Source organism: Pleurodeles waltl, chromosome 3_1, assembly GCF_031143425.1.
Source record: "Pleurodeles waltl isolate 20211129_DDA chromosome 3_1, aPleWal1.hap1.20221129, whole genome shotgun sequence".
NCBI classification, from domain to species: domain Eukaryota; kingdom Metazoa; phylum Chordata; class Amphibia; order Caudata; family Salamandridae; genus Pleurodeles; species Pleurodeles waltl.
Window position 1 is genome coordinate 1,932,166,296 of NC_090440.1, and position 21,018 is coordinate 1,932,187,313.

Below are 21,018 nucleotides of genomic sequence, written 5' to 3' on the forward strand. Positions count from 1 at the left end.
CATAGTCATGCACTTCATTTCCAGTTACCCAACCATCCAGTGTTTTCACTGAGTAGTCAACAAAATCAACCCAGGTCTGGCTCGAGGATTTTTGAGCTCCCCTGAATCTAATTCTATACTCCTCAGTGGAGAATCCAAAGCCCTCAATCAGGGTACCCTTCATGAGGTCATAAGATTCTGTAATCTTTTCCAGAGAGTGTGAGGAGTCTATCCCTACACTTTCCAGTGAACATTTCCCAAAGGAGAGCACCCCAGTGAGATCTGCTTACTTTTCTGGTTACACAAGCCCTCTCAAAAGCTGTGAACCATTTGGTGATGTCATCACCATCTTCATATTTAGTCACAATCCCTTTAGGGATTTTTAACATGTCAGGAGAATCTCTGACCCTAGTTATGTTGCTGCCACCATTGATGGGTCCTAGGCCCATCTCTTGTCTTTCCCTTTCTATGGCTAGGATCTGTCTTTCCAAAGCCAATCTTTTGGCCATCCTGGCTAACTGGATGTCCTCTTCACTGGAGTTATCCTCAGTGATTTCAGAGATGTTGGTCCCTCCTGTGAGGGAACCAGCATCTCTGACTATTATGTTTGGAGTCAGGGCTTGAGGGGCCCTGTTCTCCCTAAATAGGACTGGTAGGGGGGAATTTTCCTCCAAGTCACTATCTTCATCCTCTGTGTTGCCATCCTCAGAGGGGTTGGCCTTTTCAAACTCTGCCAACAGCTCCTGGAGCTGTAGTTTGGAAGGTCTGGGGCCCATTGTTGTTTTCTTTATTTTACAGAGTGACCTTAGCTCCCTCATCTTAAGATGGAGGTAAGGTGTGGTGTCGAGTTCCACCACATTCACATCTGTACTAGACATTATGCTTCTAAAAGTTGGAATACTTTTTAAGAATCTAAAAACTAGTTCTAGAATCTAATTCAAACTTTTAGCAAACTTTTTAACTCTAAAAGCAATGCTAACAGGGACTAACACAAGGCCCTAGCAGGACTTTAAAGAATTTAGAAAAATAGTTCAAATTGCAAAAATCTATTTCTAATGACCATTTTTGGAATTTGTCGTGTGATCAGGTATTGGCTGAGTAGTCCAGCAAATGCAAAGTCTTGTACCCCACCGCTGATCCACCAATGTAGGAAGTTGGCTCCGTATGTGCTATTTCAAAGTAAGGAATAGCATGCACAGAGTCCAAGGGTTCCCCTTAGAGGTAAGATAGTGGCAAAAAGAGATAATACTAATGCTCTATTTTGTGGTAGTGTGGTCGAGCAGTAAGCTTATCAAAGGAGTAGTGTTAAGCATTTGTTGTACATACACACAGGCAATAAATGAGGAACACACACTCAGAGACAATTCCAAGCCAATAGGTTTTTGTTATAGAAAAATATATTTTCTTAGTTTATTTTAAGAACCACAGGTTCAAATTCTACATGTAATATCTCATTTGAAAGGTATTGCAGGTAAGTACTTTAGGAACTTTGAATAATTATAGTAGCATATATACTTTTCACATAAAACACAAATAGCTGTTTTAAAAGTGGACACAGTGCAATTTTCACAGTTCCTGGGGGAGGTAAAGTATTGTTAGTTTTTGCAGGTAAGTAACCCACCTACAGGGTTCAGTTTTGGGTCCAAGGTAGCCCACCGTTGGGAGTTCAGAGCAACCCCAAAGTTACCACACCAGCAGCTCAGGGCTGGTCAGGTGCAGAGTTCAAAGTGGTGCCCAAAACGCATAGGCTTCAATGGAGAGAAGGGGGTGCCCTGGTTCCAGTCTGCCAGCAGGTAAGTACCCGCGTCTTCGGAGGGCAGACCAGGGGGGTTTTGTAGGGCACCGGGGGGGAAACAAGTCCACACAAAAAGTACACCCTCAGCAGCGCGGTTGCGGCCGGGTGCAGTGTGCAAACAAGCGGTGGGGGTTCCAATGGGAGTCAATGGGAGACCAAGGGGTCTCTTCAGCGGTGCAGGCAGGCAAGGGGGGGGGCTCCTCGGGGTAGCCACCACCTGGGCAAGGGAGAGGGCCTCCTGGGGGTCACTCCTGCACTGAAGTTCCGTTCCTTCAGGTGCTGGGGGCTGCGGGTGCAGGGTCTATTCCAGCCGTCGGGACTTTAGAGTCAGGCAGTCGCGGTCAGGGGGAGCCTCGGGATTCCCTCTGCAGCGTCGCTGTGGGGGCCCAGGGGGGACAACTTTGGTTACTCACGGTCTCGGAGTCGCCGGAGGGTCCTCCCTGAGGTGTTGGTTCTCCACCAGTCGAGTCGGGGTCGCCGGGTGCAGTGTTGCAAGTCTCACGCTTCTTGCGGGGATTTGCAGGGGTCTTTAAATCTGCTCCTCTGTAACAAAGTTGCAGTCTTTTTGGAGCAGTGCCGCTGTCCTCTGGAGTTTCTTGTCTTTCTTGAAGCAGGGCAGTCCTCTGAGGATTCAGAGGTCGCTGGTCCTGGGGAAAGCGTCGCTGGAGCAGATTTCTTTAGAAGGCAGGAGACAGGCCGGTAGGTCTGGGGCCAAAGCAGTTGGTATCTTCTTTTCTTCTTCTGCAGGGGTCTTTCAGCTCAGCAGTCCTCTTCTTGTAGTTTCAGGAATCTAAATTCTTAGGTTCAGGGGAGCCCTTAAATACTAAATTTAAGGGCGTGTTTAGGTCTGGGAGGGCAGTAGCCAATGGCTACTGTCCTTGAGGGTGGGTACACCCTCTTTGTGCCTCCTCCCTGAGGGGAGGGGGGCACATCCTTATTCCTATTGGGGGAATCCTCCTTCTACAAGATGGAGGATTTCTAAAGGCAGGGGTCAGCTCCGCTCAGGACACCTTAGGGGCTGTCCTGACTGGCCAGTGACGACTCCTTGTTTTTCTCATTATCTCTCCTGGACTTGCCGCCAAAAGTGGGGGCTGTGTCCAGGGGGCGGGCATTTCCACTAGCTGGAGTGCCCTGGGGCATTGTAACACGAAGCTTAAGCCTTTGAAGCTCACTGCTAGGTGTTACAGTTCCTGCAGGGGGGAGGTGTGAAGCACCTCCACCCAGAGCAGGCTTTGTTTCTGTCCTCAGAGAGCACAAAGGCTCTCACCGCATGGGGTCAGAAACTCGTCTCTCAGCAGCAGGCTGGCACAGACCAGTCAGTCCTACACTGAACAATTGGGTAAAATACAGGGGTATCTCTAAGATGCCCTCTGTGTGCATTTTTTAATAAATCCAACACTGGCATCAGTGTGGGTTTATTATTCTGAGAAGTTTGATACTAAACTTCTCAGTATTCAGTGTAGCCATTATGGAGCTGTGGAGTTCGTTTTTGACAGACTCCCAGCCCATATACTCTTATGGCTACCCTGCACTTACAATGTCTAAGGTTTTGCTTAGACACTGTAGGGGCATAGTGCTCATGCACATATGCCCTCACCTGTGGTATAGTGCACCCTGCCTTAGGGCTGTAAGGCCTGCTAGAGGGGTGACTTACCTATGCCACAGGCAGTGTGAGGTTGGCATGGCACCCTGAGGGGAGTGCCATGTCGACTTAGTCATTTTCTCCCCACCAGCACACACAAGCTGGCAAGCAGTGTGTCTGTGCTGAATGAGGGGTCCCTAGGGTGGCATAAGACATGCTGCAGCCCTTAGAGACCTTCCCTGGCATCAGGGCCCTTGGTACCAGGGGTACCAGTTACAAGGGACTTACCTAGGTGCCAGGGTTGTGCCAATTGTGGAGACAATGGTACATTTTAGGTGAAAGAATACTGGTGCTGGGGCCTGGTTAGCAGGGTCCCAGCACACTTCAGTCAAGTCAGCATCAGTATCAGGCAAAAAGTGGGGGGTAACTGCAACAGGGAGTCATTTCTTTACACCACCACATCCCACTCTGGTAAGATGGTATTACCAAGGTAGACAAAACCTCAATTAATGGGAGAGTTCTTAAGATCTATTCTTTTCATGGATAATACAGGGATCCAGTTTATATTTAAAAATACCTTAAAGTATACCACAGTTATATACTTTATTATGTGGTACCACAGATATGGTTAAAATCGGAATACACAAATTACTGGGCGTTCAAAAGTACCATGACCTCATCAACCTATGAAGTGTTAACATGTTTCTGCCTGCTCTAAGAGTCAAATAACTGGTGAGGGGCGGACCTCAGGTCAGATATATATGAAACCTGTGGTGTTTGGTATCAAACACCTCGAAATAATAAGCTCACACTGATTCTTGTGATGGATTTATAAACACATACAACCAAGAGGAATCTTTAGAGGTAGCCCCTGAAACCTACTAGTCATCTAATGTGCTGGCCGACTGGCACAGTCCAGCCTGCCACCACAGACAGGTTTCTCACCCCGTGCAAGTGAGATGCTCTAGGAGGCAAGAAACAATTCCTGCTCGGGAGGAAGGTGTGCACACCTCCAACAGGATGGCTAGTGATTTAGCATACCAGGGCCAAAGATTTCAGTGTCCAAAATGCCTTTGATATGCGACCCCGGGATCCCCCAGTCCTACAGGATGCCACCCCCTACCTGGAGACCCATTTGGAAGCAGGACAGACAGGAAGTTAGCTATGCTAAGTGGCATGGGGTACACCCAGGTCAGACACACCCCTAAAGAAGTGGTCATATAGGGGGTGTAGTGACCCCAAGGGAAGTAGCTCATTGGCTACTACCCTTCACTCCCCGTAACACCCCTAAAAGTAGTATTTAGAGGGGTACCCCGGCACCAGGAAAACAGATTCTACTGACCCAAGAAGATGGCCACTAAAGAGCTGCATGAAACAAGGACAGAGGAGCAGTGACTTACTTGGCACCAACCCTACGAGCCTGCCTGCTGTCCCCGACAATTGTGCAAAAGACGACTCAGCCTGCAGCTGAGCAGACTCTAAAAGGCCTGGGAAGGCTGCCAGCACTCTTCGAAACAGCTAGCACCCCCAAAAGACAGACCGAGAGAAAGAGTCTCTGCAACCCAGCCAGACAAAACAACACTGCACCCGAGCCCCACAGCCTGAGTACGAGTAAACTGATGGTGACCCTGAAGAGTAGGGACCCTCAAGAGTTGAGCTCCCCCTTGGGTTTGACCAGACTGGACCACAGTTTGCCCCCCCCCCCCCCCACACACACACACACACAGCCTCTTTCTGCTGGAAACCAAAAACCATGAGAGCCCTGGACTGCTGCAAACCTGACACCTGAAAGCACCACTGCACCCGAACCCCCCAGTCCAAGTAGAAGTGGGCCCAACCGAGGCCTGAGAACCTCTAGGGCTAAGCCCTCCTTTGGATTTGGCCAGACTGGACCCCTAGTTCCTGCCTGCAGCCTCTTTTGCAGGTAACACAGAAACCACAAGTGCCTCCCACAGTGCGACCCCACCTGACAAAACACCACTGCCCACAAACTCCCCCCACCACCCCCCTGCCCGAATTGCCGTGGACTGATGGTGTCCTTGTTTGCCCAGGATCTTCGAGATCAGAGCCCCCCTGTGGGGTCCACCAGAATGACCTTCCAGTCCATACTTGCAGTCACTCTTTACCAGGACTGTTTTCCCATTGAAATCAACAGGGCACCCGGCAATGAAAAGCACATCTGCACCCGGATGCCCCAGTTAACCCATTATGCCCGAGGCTACCTGTTGGTGCTGCCTTGGACCTTGCCCCATGCTCACCTTAAGTCCCGGGGAACAGTCCTGTAAGTCGTTGCTAAGTGACCCTCAGCAGTATGTTTATTCCCCATTACCATGTTAAAGTCAATGCAAGTTTATTTTCTGTATACTTAAAAAGTGGTAACTCACAGTAGTTATCCATTTATGACGTTCTTGGTGTCAAAAAATATATAAAAATGATAATACTTCTAAATAGGTGTGGATGTTCTTATCCAGTGTGTGTGTATCATTCATTGACTGTTTGTATGCAGTGAATTTCTAACATTCCTCTCTGATAAGCCTAAGGCTCCTCGACTATACTACCCCAGATAGACCACCTTTCGATTGCTAGAGCAAGCCCCTGTCCACTTATAAGGGATACCTGGACTCTTTACACTGCATACCTCTTTTAGGTATTTTATATGAAGAGCCAGCTTCCTACAGTAAATACCAATGATTTTCCCTTGTGCCAGCTTGCCATACTTGCCATTGACTTAGTCCTAGAAGCTAAAATACTAAACTGCCAGTTCTTCCATTGGAAGCGTGCTTTGCATGGCTCATTTTCACTCCCCCAATACTAACCACACCTGATGAGCAGTTTGACCACTCCATGTTCTTCTTTGTGGTATGCCCAGTCTTTGCCATGCAAACATGACTGTCAATATTAACAGCCAAATAGTAATTTCCCTTGACATGCTTGCACCCTTCACACCAGGCTTTATGATTTCTGCTATTGATGTCAAAGCCCAGCTGGTTGTGCTTCCATAGAATCACAGGTCTGCCATCTTATTATGTAGTGTCATGCAGATAGACCAGAACACTAAGCACTAAGTGGTATTCTTGCCTCTGCCATGCGGTATTCATTGGTTAACCTTTGTTGTTGAATCCATACTCAAGATTGTATTGCCAGCTTAGAGTGCTTGAGCATTGCAACATTTGATAGTTCAATACGCTGTGGATAAGTGTATTTGTTTTCATACTTTCAGGGCTATGGTGACAAGCACATCACTTTATATGATATTCGAGCTGAACTGAGTTGCAGGTATAAGGACCTGAGAACCCCCTTCCGCTCTCCGAACACAGAAGAAAATTTTAACATGTTGTCCAAAGAAACACCAGAAACCTTCTATATTGGTAGGTCTGCTAAATAATTACTGCATGTTTTATTCTCAACCGACTAAATACAATCATATAATCGTTTTTTGCAAAACATCAGAAAAAATGTATCTTAAAAGGCTGAAAACATTTATGTTTTGGGTTGGATAATGAGTAAAAAGAATATATAATGAAACAAGGTATTTCTCGGCTTTAGAAAGAGCACTCCTGATCTACTAAACTAGGAAGTGAATATTGGGGCATGGATTAGCAGAACAGAGTGATAGTAGCGCAAAACATTGAGTACTTTAGACGTATATAGAAGGTTATCCTACTCCTGGATAAACATTGTAACAGCAAGTACCAAATTCTTTGTTTCTTTTTAGGAAAGCTGATTACTTGTAACGTGACTGGCATTGCACACAGACGACCTCAGGGCGAGAGCTATGATCAGGCTATTAGGAATGATGACACTGGCCTCTGGCAGTGCCCTTTCTGTCAACAGGATAATTTTCCAGAACTCAGCGAGGTATGGCACAGTCGAGTTTGGAAAGATTTTCTTTGTGGTTAAAATATACTTCCAAAAAGTACTATTAAGATGGTATTTACAAGGTCCACTATTCAGTTTTGTTTGTTGTTGTGGGTCATCTCTGAAGGTTGTATTCCTCCTGTGTTCCAGGTTTGGAATCACTTTGACAGTGGTTCTTGCCCAGGTCAGGCAATCGGGGTGAAGGCTCGACTTGATAACGGGGTAACTGGCTTTGTACCTACTAAGTTCCTGAGTGACAAAGTTGTGAAACGTCCAGAAGAGAGAGTGAAGGTAGGAGAAGACTTAACATAGACTTTGAGACCATCCATTTTTTATTGGATCTTTAATACTGTCTAATCAAATTAATGCACCTCCTTAAGAAGATGCGTATCAAATTGAAGTTCTTGTCATCTGTCATAATAGGAAGGTTAGCCATGATACTCGCATGTTTCTATTCATATTGTAACTGCCAGCGGAACCCACTTTGTTGTTGGTTGACTGTAAATATTTTTTTCTTTTGGTGTTCTGATTTCCCTTCTGCTAGGGAGGTACACCTCTTAAATAAAAATGTTTAAGTTAACCCAAAGCCTGTTTCTTTTTAAAATAGTATTATATTGATTTCCCAACAATAAAACATACATATGCAAGTTATCTCAACAACCATTTCCCCAATAATCCTCCACCCTCCCACACACTGATGTCACCTTCTAAATTATCCTTAACATCATACATCGATCCTTTCCAAATCTTGTCAAATTTATTTGGGCATCCCCTTCCCTTATAGATCATCTTTTCTTGTGCATAGCTAATATTCATTTCCATTTCCCAGTCTCACACCATAGGAGCCACTTAGGAGCCAGATTTATGTGCTACTTCTCTCTTGGCTAGGAGGAGGCCCAGTTTAAATAAAATGTGCTGGTAGGAAGCTGCATCAGACTTGCTCCATATCCCTAGCAACTTCAATGGGGTCTACAGAGTTATCTGAATATCAGTCGAGTCACTCCCTCCCAGAATTCACAGAAAACCGGGCAGTTCTAGAGAATATGAAGGAATGTCCACATCCTGGCTAACAGTTCTCATCCAACACTTTCTCCAGTTTATGGAGTAGAACTCTGGTATAATAGGCCCTGTGCAGGATTTTTAGTTTTATCAATGTGTAACGAGCCTTACTCGCTACCTGCCTGGGGAATAGCAACTCCTCGCCCCAGTCCTCATCACCTAAGCCTCTGACGTCCCTCTGCCGTCTCACCCTCAAAGGTCATTTTGGTGAGTATTGGCCCCTCTAACAGTCTATTCTCCAGAGGTCAGGCCTCCATCACTTCCTCATCTGGTACGATCCTTGCCTTCAACGCATGCCTCAGCTGGAGATGACTGAATACCTGGGAGAGCGGCATCTTGTATTTTGCTTGAAGATGTGGGAAGAATACCATCCCATTAGCATCCCACATATCAACCAGCATGCTAAGCCCTATTATGCCCTAATGGCAGAAGCAAGTAAGGCCAGATACTTCTTAGTCATGTGCCCAGCCCCATTGGAGTCCCTGGGGTGAGGCGCCTCTGCCGTCCCATCCCTCTGTGCAGCTCGCACCATATCGTGACGGTCGCCTTCATCATAGTAGGGGCATTCTCGGTCAGCTTTCTACATAAAGAGCATGCAAATAACCCTTCCCTTCCATCATCTCTCTGTCTAATCTAAACGTAGGGGCCTCCATTTGTGCATATACCCAATCATTGATTCCATTTAAATTGTAAATAATTCGCCCACTCTTTCCAAAGTACCATCTCAGTTAGCTAGATACAATAGCATTTCATCTGCATAGAGTGAGATATGATCCTCCCGTGGGGTGGGGTCCCCTTTCCAATCCTAGCGCCAGTGCAAATAGCATCTGCAAGAGTGGGCAGTCCTGCAGCATATCCTTCCCAATCTGGAATGCCACTGAGAGGACCCTGCTTACCTTAAGTGGCGCTTGAAGCTTCATGTTTAGCAGACAAACCCAGGCCAAAAAGTGTGGCCCAAAACCCATTTTCTCCAAGACAGTAAACATAGCCATTCTATGGTGCAAATGCGTTATGGGCGTCAAGTGAGGCTACAGCAAGTGGTACCTCTAGCCACATCCATATTATTCTGTAGTCTCCTAAGTATAATTCTAGTGGATCTCTGAGGCTTAAACCCATTTTGGTCTGGTTGTGTCAAGTCCATAATCGTTCATCTCAATCTGTTTGCTAGGGCTTTTGCTAGAATTCTCTCATCGACATTCAGGAGGGAGATTAGTCTATAGGAGTCCCATCTGTCTGGGGGTTTCCTTGGTTTTAAAACAGGGAGCACTGTTGCCATCCTAAAGTGTTGGGGGAGTTCACCCTTCCTCATACACTTCAACATCCCATCTTGTGGAGCAGAAGTACAAGTTTTGCAGATAGTTGGCACAGGTACTCCACTGGTAGGCCTTCCCAGACTGTAATTGTGCGTGCCAAACGCACCTCTCCCTCCATCAAATCCTCCTCCAGCACCTTTCCCCTGTCTAATTTCCTGCAGGGGTAGTTCTTGAGAAATACCCTCATCTCAGATTCCTCTCTTTTGGAGCCTCTTGTGTAGAAATCCCTTAAGTACCCTGCCATGACTCTTGCAGTATTATCACTGCTAGTTTACCTGCCTTGTCCTCTGCTTCATACAGTCTCCTCTGTAGGGCCAGATACATCTTTTACCTCATTAGTTGCCACTGTTCTATATTCTCCTTGCTTCCTTACCAATCGTTGATTTATCTCATCGAATGGAGTTTGAGCCTGTCTGTCTTCCAACAGTCAGATTTCCCTCTCCAACTCCAGACACTCACGCTCTTTTCCCTTTTTTGCCACTTCCCCCGAGGTATTTCCCACCATACTGTTGCCTTATAGGTCTCCCATAGAATGGCTGCACCACCAGCTGTTTCTGTGTTTTCTAGGAAGTACAAATCTATGATCTTGGAAGGTTGCTCCACTTCCACCGGGGAGGTCAACTGCCAAGCTCCCATTCCCCTTTTACTCATCCCTTTCACACGTGAGGCCTGTAGTTTGAATTCCCATAGCAAATGGTCCGATATCCACTTCGCCCTGAATGTCGCTTCTGTAAGTCAATGGTGAGTCACTTCAGGCATGAACTCTTCTGGAGTTCATATTGTGCGCCCGAATAATAGGAGTAACCTGTATCCTGTTCATGTAGGGAGCACCATATACCCCCACCGTCCCAAGTGCCTGCATAAAAGTCTGCTTAATTCTCCCCCTATTGACTGTCTATATTGGTCTAACATGTGTATTATCAACTCTTGGGTCCCTGATCTTATTAAAATCACCTCCAGTAGGGTCGTGGCCTGTAGAACCTCCGCTATTATTTGACTCAACACCTGAAGGATTTCCATCTGGAGTCCTGGAAGGATGTATATACATTAATCAGTGCGAGCATCTCGCCCTCCAGTCCCCATCGTTAGATATCAGCCTGTGGTGTCCAGCCATAGTCTGGTCACCGCACAGAGGAGGGACATTTTGATCAGTGCTGTTTCCCCCCCCCCCTCCCCCCAACCCCCAGTTCCCACGATGAACCTTGCATGTCCCACCATTTTGTATTTCCCTCGCTCCAATGGTGATGCATGGTTCCCCTGCGTATGAGTTTACTGCAGAAATACCACATTAGCTGAGTATCTTGAGAGCACTTTTGCTACTAGTCCCCGTTTAATTTTATGGCCCAGTCCATTAACATTCCATCTCAATAAGGTCATTTGCTCCCATATTGGTGTGTTGTGTTCCAGCTGTTCCTCCAATCCCTTCTCTGTAAGCTCTGTGACCTCCCAAGCACATCCCCTCACAAAACATAGCAACTTGAAAGCAACCCCCCAACTCCCACCCCTCCCTACTTTTCCCCTGCTGCGGTTGTACAAATGCCCCCTCGCCCCAGTTCACAGTACGTCATTCGCACCACCCTCATCCCAAAACCTGAATTAATCCTCATTGTCTGCTGAAAGTCCAGAGTCTGCGACAGCAAGATGGGGTCTGTGAGGTATGAGAAGATTGTCCCTGATCAGCTCCCCAACTACCAAAGTCTGAGCCAGATCGAGAGGAGGCAGTTCCCTATATCATCCTCTTCTCTGGTGATGATCATATTATTTCCCCTGAAGTCATGGGTGTCACCCATGGGGGTGGTATCTCACTATCTGAGGCTCCAGGCTCAGACTTCTCTCACGAGTCTTGCCCACTGCCTCGGAGGATGGACCCCCTGGTGCCCACTTGTGTGGTTTGCTCACAGTGCAGTGCCTTCACTGTTTTTGCTCACTAAGTCTCTGCCTGTTCTCTGGATGGCCTCTGGGTCATTCTTTTCTGCGGTTTGTCTTGTCTCTTTGCGTCATTCCACCCTGATGTAGGGCAGTCTTCCTGACAAACTAAGTGGGGTTTATCCTCTGTGTTTCAGCCACTCCCAGAACTCTGCTGGGGTCGAGAAAAAGGTATATGTCACCATCTAGTGTGACATAGTGAAAAACAACTCATATTCTATATCCCAAGGTCCATAGGTGTCTTAACTGCTATAAACGTCTCTTTGTCTTTGCACCACCATGGTATAGTGCGGATAAAGAGTGACTGAGGCCCCCTATGCCTCTCATGGTCCATGTGATCAAGCCTTCTGCAGGATCGCATCTCTGTCCCTGTAGTTTAGGAGTCTTGCCACCACTGCCCTAAGGGAGGCCCTGGGTGTGGCAGCCCACCTGGCACCCGGTGGGCCCTCTCCACAGTGAACCATTTGCAAGGATTCCCATCCAGAATCACTGTGGCAAACCAGTCCTCTACGAACAGCTCCATTGAAGGGCCCTCCGCTCTTTTCGGGAGACCCACGGCTCTGACGTTTCTCTGTGATCAGCCTTCCACCTCATCAAACCCCCATTTCCTCACTCCCCCCTCCCCCACGGCTACATTTCATTTTTGAGCTGTGATATGCGATTAGCACCAGAGTCTACTCTATTTTCTGCCACCTGACAACCAGCTTTGCATGGTCTTCCCTAAGGAGGTTCACATCATGAGCTACTGTCTCAGTCTTTATCACCAACTCCTCTTTGGTGTCTTTAATAGCTGCTAGGATTCTCACAGTGTGATTCCAGCCCTTTCTCTGATGCCGTCGATGAGTGTTGAGCTGCTTCTCCCAGCCCTGTCTGCTTGTCCTCTCCCTGCAGCTGTGCAGGTTTGTTACGCACCATCTTCTCTCCTTTCCCCTCTCGGAAGTACAAAGATCTGTCTTCCACTTAGCCACTGGTGTCGTCGACTGAGCAACTGAGTGCTCTAATGGCCTTGTCTCATTGTGAGGTAGATGTACTCACAGCCACTGCTGACAGGGCTGTGGTTTTTACACTGTTATGACTTATGGCCCTCTTTATTTACTGCAGCCACTGCTCCCTCAACATTCCTCACCATGACTCCTGAGGGCCAGTCATTGGTTCTTTGTCTAGGGCCCTCAATTAGGCTGTGGGACCTTCAGGGCCAATTTCATGGTGCTTTTGTCACTAGACATGGCATATCTTCCTGTACCCTCTGCCCAGTATTGTGTAAAGGATAAAGGAAGGGGTTCTCTTCCTCCTCGCACCCTTGGATTCAATAATTCTGCCTGTAGGGTTATGTCCCCCGGGGCCCAGAGGTCTTGCTGCCTTCCCATGTAGAGCTGGTGCTTTATCAGGCCCTATTGTCGACGCCCAGAGTTTTTTTTAAACCAGCTAATTCCTTCCTCAGAGTGGAGAAGGAGAGATGGGAGGTGCCCCACCCCCTTGCTATCTCTGGTAGAGGTACCTTAAGACCAAAATTATATTCGCAGGGGTCTTTAGGCCTTACCCTTATCATCTCAGCCAGGAAATCGGTGCTCGGACTGGGATATGTCCTTGCTGTGTGGTGTCGCTGATGGCCGGTTCTCGGCCGTCACTCCCTGGGTACCGCTTGGGGTTTGTTTCAGTCTCTATGCTGCATTTGTCCAGGCTACTCCTGGCTCCTCTATTGCTGCAACAGAATGTTATCCATCTGAGCCACATTGGTGGCAAGCTGTCCACTTTCAGTCCTCGTCGCACCTAGGGCTGCTTCTCTTTGTCAGAGGTTGTGGGCCATCCTCTCCGCTTGGAGAACCAATTGAAACCCTTCAGTCGGGTATTTGCAGGATACATGGCCTCACATTGGCCAAGGCTTGCTGGAGCTAGGTGGTTACACTGCTGCTTCCACCCTCCGCAAGCCACGTGAGAGGAAGACGACACCAGAGTTTCCTCTTTATTCTTCATCTCCCGTCCCTGTAATAACTGCCGCTATTCCATTGCCCCCCAAGGTTCCACATTCCACGCAGGGAATTGGAACCACACAGCCCCACCATTCTACACACGACATCCCATCACCACACCCCCTTTAAGGTAGCCCATTTACTACACATGACTTTCCATAGAGTTCCTTCCCTCCCACAGAGGCTAATACTTTCAGTGTTGCTGTACAGTTTTTGGATGAGGATAGTAGAATCAAGAAGCTTTCCTTGCATTTTATTTCCTTTTCTGTTGTTGTGAAATAGTTATCTGCAATTTCTTGTGTATCTTGGTAAGTCTGTGCATCTCTCCAGTTCTCCATTTTTGTTTTCCGGTTTCTTGATATTTATTTCAAAATATTTCCAAGTCTCCTAACTTCATACTTTACTTGACGGGGTTTTCTTTGTGTTAGTTACATTTCTCCTATTATTTGTGCCCTGTTACCTCTCTGGATGCTGTCTGCGCTTCTATCACCTCTTCACAGGTTGTCTGGTGCTTTTTCTTCTTTCTCTAATTTTGTTTCCAAAACTTCTTTGCTGCTTAAATTGAATCTATCTTAGTTCCCTCCTGGTTGACTAATTCACTTGTTTTATACGGGGAAATTCCTTTTCCCATAAGTTTTCTTGTCCTATCTCTGAGTTTTACCTGTGCTTCTCTAGGTTGGAATGACTATCCACTGTCGGATTATGAAGATTGACATTGAGAAATTCAGTGTGGACATGACCTGCAGGACATCCGACTTGATGGATAAGAACAATGAGTGGAAGTTACCAAAGGACACTTACTACGACTTTGATTCGGAGTCAGCTGATCAGAAAAAGGAGGAGGAGTTAAAGAAGAAGCAGTTGCGTACAAGTGAGTGCTATCCCCTCCCTGACAACTACTTCAGTGATGCAGCACTAGCAGAACAATTAAATGTGTTTCTCTCCCACAGCTTACATTAAGAGGGTGATCGCACACCCCGCTTTCCATAATATCAACTTTAAGCAGGCTGAGAAGATGATGGAGTCGATGGACCAAGGCGATGTCATCATCCGGCCAAGCAGCAAAGGGGAAAATCATCTGACTGTCACTTGGAAGATAAATGAGGGTATTTACCAGCACGTCGATGTGCGTGAGGAGGGCAAGGAGAATGCCTTCAGCTTGGGCTCTACACTTTGGATCAATACTGAGGTACATATGGGTATACTAAGAGCAGTATATAAACCTAAGTGTTTGTCCAGTTTTAGGATTATATTTTCTGTATAATATTTTGTAAGCAATTGTAGGAAGTTGGCTCTGTATGTGCTATTTCAAAGTAAGGAATAGCATGCACAGAGTCCAAGGGTTCCCCTTAGAGGTAAAATAGTGGTAAAAATAGATAATACTAATGCTCTATTTTGTGGTAGTGTGGTCGAGCAGTAGGCTTATCCAAGGAGTAGTGTTAAGCATTTGTTGTACATACACATAGACAATAAATGAGGTACACACACTCAGAGACAAATCCAGCCAATAGGTTTTTATATAGAAAAATATCTTTTCTTAGTTTATTTTAAGAACCACAGGTTCAAATTCTACATGTAATATCTCATTCGAAAGGTATTGCAGGTAAGTACTTTAGGAACTTCAAATCATCAAAATTGCATGTATACTTTTCAAGTTATTGACAAATAGCTGTTTTAAAAGTGGACACAGTGCAATTTTCACAGTTCCTGGGGGAGGTAAGTTTTTGTTAGTTTTACCAGGTAAGTAAGACACTTACAGGGTTCAGTTCTTGGTCCAAGGTAGCCCACCGTTGGGGGTTCAGAGCAACCCCAAAGTTACCACACCAGCAGCTCAGGGCCGGTCAGGTGCAGAGTTCAAAGTGGTGCCCAAAACGCATAGGCTTCAATGGAGAGAAGGGGGTGCCCCGGTTCCAGTCTGCCAGCAGGTAAGTACCCGTGTCTTCGGAGGGCAGACCAGGGGGGTTTTGTAGGGCACCGGGGGGGACACAAGCCCACACAGAAATTTCACCCTCAGCGGCGCGGGGGCGGCCGGGTGCAGTGTTAGAACAAGCGTCGGGTTCGCAATGGAAGTCAATGAGAGATCAAGGGATCTCTTCAGCGCTGCAGGCAGGCAAGGGGGGGCTTCCTCGGGGAAACCTCCACTTGGGCAAGGGAGAGGGACTCCTGGGGGTCACTTCTGCAGTGAAAGTCCGGTCCTTCAGGTCCTGGGGGCTGCGGGTGCAGGGTCTCTCCCAGGTGTCGGGACTTTGGATTCAAAGAGTCGCGGTCAGGGGAAGCCTCGGGATTCCCTCTGCAGGCGGCGCTGTGGGGGCTCAGGGGGGACAGGTTTTTGTACTCACAGTCTTAGAGTAGTCCTGGGGTCCCTCCTGAGGTGTTGGATCGCCACCAGCCGAGTCGGGGTCGCCGGGTGCAGTGTTGCAAGTCTCACGCTTCTTGCGGGGAGCTTGCAGGGTTCTTTAAAGCTGCTGGAAACAAAGTTGCAGCTTTTCTTGGAGCAGGTCCGCTGTCCTCGGGAGTTTCTTGTCTTTTCGAAGCAGGGGCAGTCCTCAGAGGATGTCGAGGTCGCTGGTCCCTTTGGAAGGCGTCGCTGGAGCAGGATCTTTGGAAGGCAGGAGACAGGCCGGTGAGTTTCTGGAGCCAAGGCAGTTGTCGTCTTCTGGTCTTCCTCTGCAGGGGTTTTCAGCTAGGCAGTCCTTCTTCTTGTAGTTGCAGGAATCTAATTTTCTAGGGTTCAGGGTAGCCCTTAAATACTAAATTTAAGGGCGTGTTTAGGTCTGGGGGGTTAGTAGCCAATGGCTACTAGCCCTGAGGGTGGGTACACCCTCTTTGTGCCTCCTCCCAAGGGGAGGGGGTCACAATCCTAACCCTATTGGGGGAATCCTCCATCTGCAAGATGGAGAATTTCTAAAAGTTAGAGTCACCTCAGCTCAGGACACCTTAGGGGCTGTCCTGACTGGCCAGTGACTCCTCCTTGTTGCTTTCTTTGTTCCCTCCAGCCTTGCCGCCAAAAGTGGGGGCCGTGGCCGGAGGGGGCGGGCAACTCCACTAAGCTGGAGTGCCCTGCTGGGCTGTGACAAAGGGATGAGCCTTTGAGGCTCACCGCCAGGTGTTACAGCTCCTGCCTGGGGGAGGTGTTAGCATCTCCACCCAGTGCAGGCTTTGTTACTGGCCTCAGAGTGACAAAGGCACTCTCCCCATGGGGCCAGCAACATGTCTCTAGTGTGGCAGGCTGCTGGAACCAGTCAGCCTACACAGCTAGTTGGATAGGTTTCAGGGGGCACCTCTAAGGTGCCCTCTGTGGTGTATTTTACAATAAAATGTACACTGGCATCAGTGTGCATTTATTGTGCTGAGAAGTTTGATACCAAACTTCCCAGTTTTCAGTGTAGCCATTATGGTGCTGTGGAGTTCGTGTTTGACAGACTCCCAGACCATATACTCTTATGGCTACCCTGCACTTACAATGTCTAAGGTTTTGTTTAGACACTGTAGGGGCACCATGCTCATGCACTGGTACCCTCACCTATGGTATAGTGCACCCTGCCTTAGGGCTGTAAGGCCTGCTAGAGGGGTGTCTTACCTATACTGCATAGGCAGTGAGAGGCTGGCATGGCACCCTGAGGGGAGTGCCATGTCGACTTACTCGTTTTGTTCTCACTAGCACACACAAGCTGGTAAGCAGTGTGTCTGTGCTGAGTGAGAGGTCTCCAGGGTGGCATAAGACATGCTGCAGCCCTTAGAGACCTTCCTTGGCATCAGGGCCCTTGGTACTAGAAGTACCAGTTACAAGGGACTTATCTGGATGCCAGGGTCTGCCAATTGTGGATACAAAAGTACAGGTTAGGGAAAGAACACTGGTGCTGGGGCCTGGTTAGCAGGCCTCAGCACACTTTCAATTGTAAACATAGCATCAGCAAAGGCAAAAAGTCAGGGGGCAACCATGCCAAGGAGGCATTTCCTTACACAACCCCCCCCCAAACGAAAGAGGATGAGACTAACCTTTCCCAAGAGAGTCTTCATTTTCTAAGTGGAAGAACCTGGAAAGGCCATCTGCATTGGCATGGGCAGTCCCAGGTCTGTGTTCCACTATAAAGTCCATTCCCTGTAGGGAGATGGACCACCTCAACAGTTTAGGATTTTCACCTTTCATTTGCATCAGCCATTTGAGAGGTCTGTGGTCAGTTTGAACTAGGAAGTGAGTCCCAAAGAGGTATGGTCTCAGCTTCTTCAGGGACCAAACCACAGCAAAGGCCTCCCTCTCAATGGCACTCCAACGCTGCTCCCTGGGGAGTAACCTCCTGCTAATGAAAGCAACAGGCTGGTCAAGGCCATCATCATTTGTTTGGGACAAAACTGCCCCTATCCCATGTTCAGAGGCATCAGTCTGCACAATGAACTGCTTAGAATAATCTGGAGCTTTGAGAACTGGTGCTGAGCACATTGCCTGTTTCAGGGTGTCAAAGGCCTGTTGGCATTCCACAGTCCAGTTTACTTTCTTGGGCATTTTCTTGGAGGTGAGTTCAGTGAGGGCTGTCACAATGGATCCATATCCCTTCACAAACCTCCTGTAATACCCAGTCAAGCCAAGGAATGCCCTGACTTGAGTCTGGGTTTTTGGAGCTACCCAGTCCAGAATGGTCTGGATCTTGGGTTGGAGTGGCTGAACTTGGCCTCCACCTACAAGGTGGCCCAAGTAAACCACAGTTCCCTGCCCTATCTGGCATTTGGATGCCTTGATAGAGAGGCCTGCAGATTGCAGAGCCTTCAAAACCTTCTTCAGGTGGACCAGGTGATCCTGCCAGGTGGAGCTAAAGACAGCAATATCATCAAGATAAGCTGTGCTAAAGGACTCCAAGCCAGCAAGGACTTGATTCACCAACCTTTGGAAGGTGGCAGGGGCATTCTTTAAACCAAAGGGCATAACAGTAAACTGATAATGCCCATCAGGTGTGGAGAATGCTGTCTTTTCTTTTGCTCCAGGTGCCATTTTTATTTGCCAGTACCCTGCTGTCAAGTCAAAGGTACTTAGAAATTTGGCAGCACCTAATTTATCAATGAGCTCATCAGCTCTTGGAATTGGATGGGCATCTGTCTTGGTGACAGAATTGAGCCCTCTGTAGTCCACACAAAACCTCATCTCTTTCTTTCCATCTTTGGTGTGAGGTTTGGGGACTAAGACCACTGGGCTAGCCCAGGGGCTGTCAGAGCGCTCAATCACTCCCAATTCCAGCATCTTGTGGACTTCCACCTTGATGCTTTCCTTAACATGGTCAGACTGTCTGAAGATTTTGTTCTTGACAGGCATGCTGTCTCCTGTGTCCACATCATGGGTACACAGGTGTGTCGGACCAGGGGTTAGGGAGAAAAGCTCAGGAAACTGTTGTAGGACTCTCCTACAATCAGCTTGCTGTTGGCCAGAGAGGGTGTCTGAGTAGATCACTCCATCTACTGTGCCATCTTTTGGGTCTGATGACAGAAGATCAGGGAGAGGTTCACTCTCTGCCTCCTGATCCTCATCTGTTACCATCAACAGATTCACATCAGCTCTGTCATGGAAGAGCTTAAGGCGGTTCACATGGATCACCCTCTTGGGGCTCCTGCTTGTGCCCAGGTCCACCAGGTAGGTGACCTGACTCTTCCTTTCTAGTACTGGGTAAGGGCCACTCCATTTGTCCTGGAGTGCCCTGGGAGCCACAGGCTCCAGAACCCAGACTTTCTGCCCTGGTTGGAACTCAACCAGTGCAGCCTTTTGGTCATACCAAAACTTCTGGAGTTGTTGGCTGGCCTCAAGGTTTTTGGTTGCCTTTTCCATGTACTCTGCCATTCTAGAGCGAAGGCCAAGTACATAGTCCACTATGTCCTGTTTAGGCTCATGGAGAGGTCTCTCCCAGCCTTCTTTAACAAGGGCAAGTGGTCCCCTTACAGGATGACCAAACAGAAGTTCAAAGGGTGAGAACCCTACTCCCTTCTGTGGTACCTCCCTGTAAGCGAAAAGCAGACATGGCAGGAGGACATCCCATCTCCTTTTGAGTTTTTCTGGGAGCCCCATGATCATGCCCTTTAATGTCTTGTTGAATCTCTCAACTAAGCCATTAGTTTGTGGATGGTAAGGTGTAGTGAATTTATAAGTCACTCCACACTCATTCCACATGTGCTTTAGGTATGCTGACATGAAGTTGGTACCTCTGTCAGACACCACCTCCTTAGGGAAACCCACTCTGGTAAAGATACCAATGAGGGCCTTGGCTACTGCAGGGGCAGTGGTCGACCTAAGGGGAATAGCTTCAGGATACCTGGTAGCATGATCCACTACTACCAGGATATACATATTTCCTGAGGCTGTGGGAGGTTCCAGTGGACCAACTATGTCCACACCCACTCTTTCAAAGGGCACCCCCACCACTGGAAGTGGAATGAGGGGGGCCTTTGGATGCCCACCTGTCTTACCACTGGCTTGACAGGTGGGGCAGGAGAGGCAAAACTCCTTAACCATGTTGGACATATTGGGCCAGTAGAAGTGGTTGACTAACCTCTCCCACGTCTTGGTTTGTCCCAAATGTCCAGCAAGGGGAATGTCATGGGCCAATGTTAGGATGAACTCTCTGAACAGCTGAGGCACTACCACTCTCCTAGTGGCACCAGGTTTGGGGTCTCTGGCCTCAGTGTACAGGAGCCCATCTTCCCAATAGACCCTATGTGTTCCATTTTTCTTGCCTTTGGACTCTTCAGCAGCTTGCTGCCTAAGGCCTTCAAGAGAGGGACAGGTTTCTTGTCCCTTACACAGCTCTTCCCTGGAGGGTCCCCCTGGGCCTAAGAGCTCAACCTGATAAGGTTCAAGCTCCAAAGGCTCAGTTCCCTCAGAGGGCAGAACTTCTTCCTGAGAAGAGAGGTTCCCTTTCTTTTGCTGTGTTGCAGTTGGTTTCCCAACTGACTTTCCTGTTCTCTTGGTAGGCTGGGCCATTTTTCCAGACTCCAGCTCTATTTTTTCACCCTGTGCCTTGCATTGTGCTCTTGTTTTCACACACACCAGTTCAGGGATACCCAGCATTGCTGCATGGGTTTTTAGCTCTACCTCAGCCCATGCTGAGGACTCCAGGTCATTTCCAAGCAGACAGTCCACTGGGATATTTGAGGAGACCACCACCTGTTTCAGGCCATTGACCCCTCCCCATTCTAAAGTAACCATTGCCATGGGATGTACTTTTCTCTGATTGTCCGCCTTGGTGACTGTGTAAGTTTTTCCAGTCAGGTATTGGCCAGGGGAAACCAGTTTCTCTGTCACCATGGTGACACTGGCACCTGTATCCCTCAGGCCCTCTATTCTAGTCCCATTAATTAAGAGTTGCTGTCTGTATTTTTGCATGTTAGGCGGCCAGACAGCTAGTGTGGCTAAATCCACCCCACCCTCAGAAACTAGAGTAGCTTCAGTGTGGACCCTGATTTGCTCTGGGCACACTGTTGATCCCACTTGGAGACTAGCCATACCAGTGTTACCTGGATGGGAGTTTGGAGTGGAACCTTTCTTGGGACAGGCCT

At 48.0% G+C, this 21,018-nt stretch overlaps 1 protein-coding gene across 3 annotated transcripts in view; it reads left to right on the top strand.

Annotated features, from left to right (window-relative positions):
* Positions 1-21,018, top strand: part of SUPT6H (SPT6 homolog, histone chaperone and transcription elongation factor) — an 893,672-nt gene that overhangs the window by 642,762 nt on the left and 229,892 nt on the right. For all 3 annotated transcript variants that reach the window (XM_069226188.1, XM_069226189.1, XM_069226190.1), the window contains exons 26-30: positions 6,577-6,724; positions 7,072-7,214; positions 7,365-7,505; positions 14,158-14,353; positions 14,433-14,671. In XM_069226188.1, the coding sequence (XP_069082289.1) occupies positions 6,577-6,724; positions 7,072-7,214; positions 7,365-7,505; positions 14,158-14,353; positions 14,433-14,671 (867 nt within the window). The remainder of the gene's footprint in view (positions 1-6,576; positions 6,725-7,071; positions 7,215-7,364; positions 7,506-14,157; positions 14,354-14,432; positions 14,672-21,018) is intronic.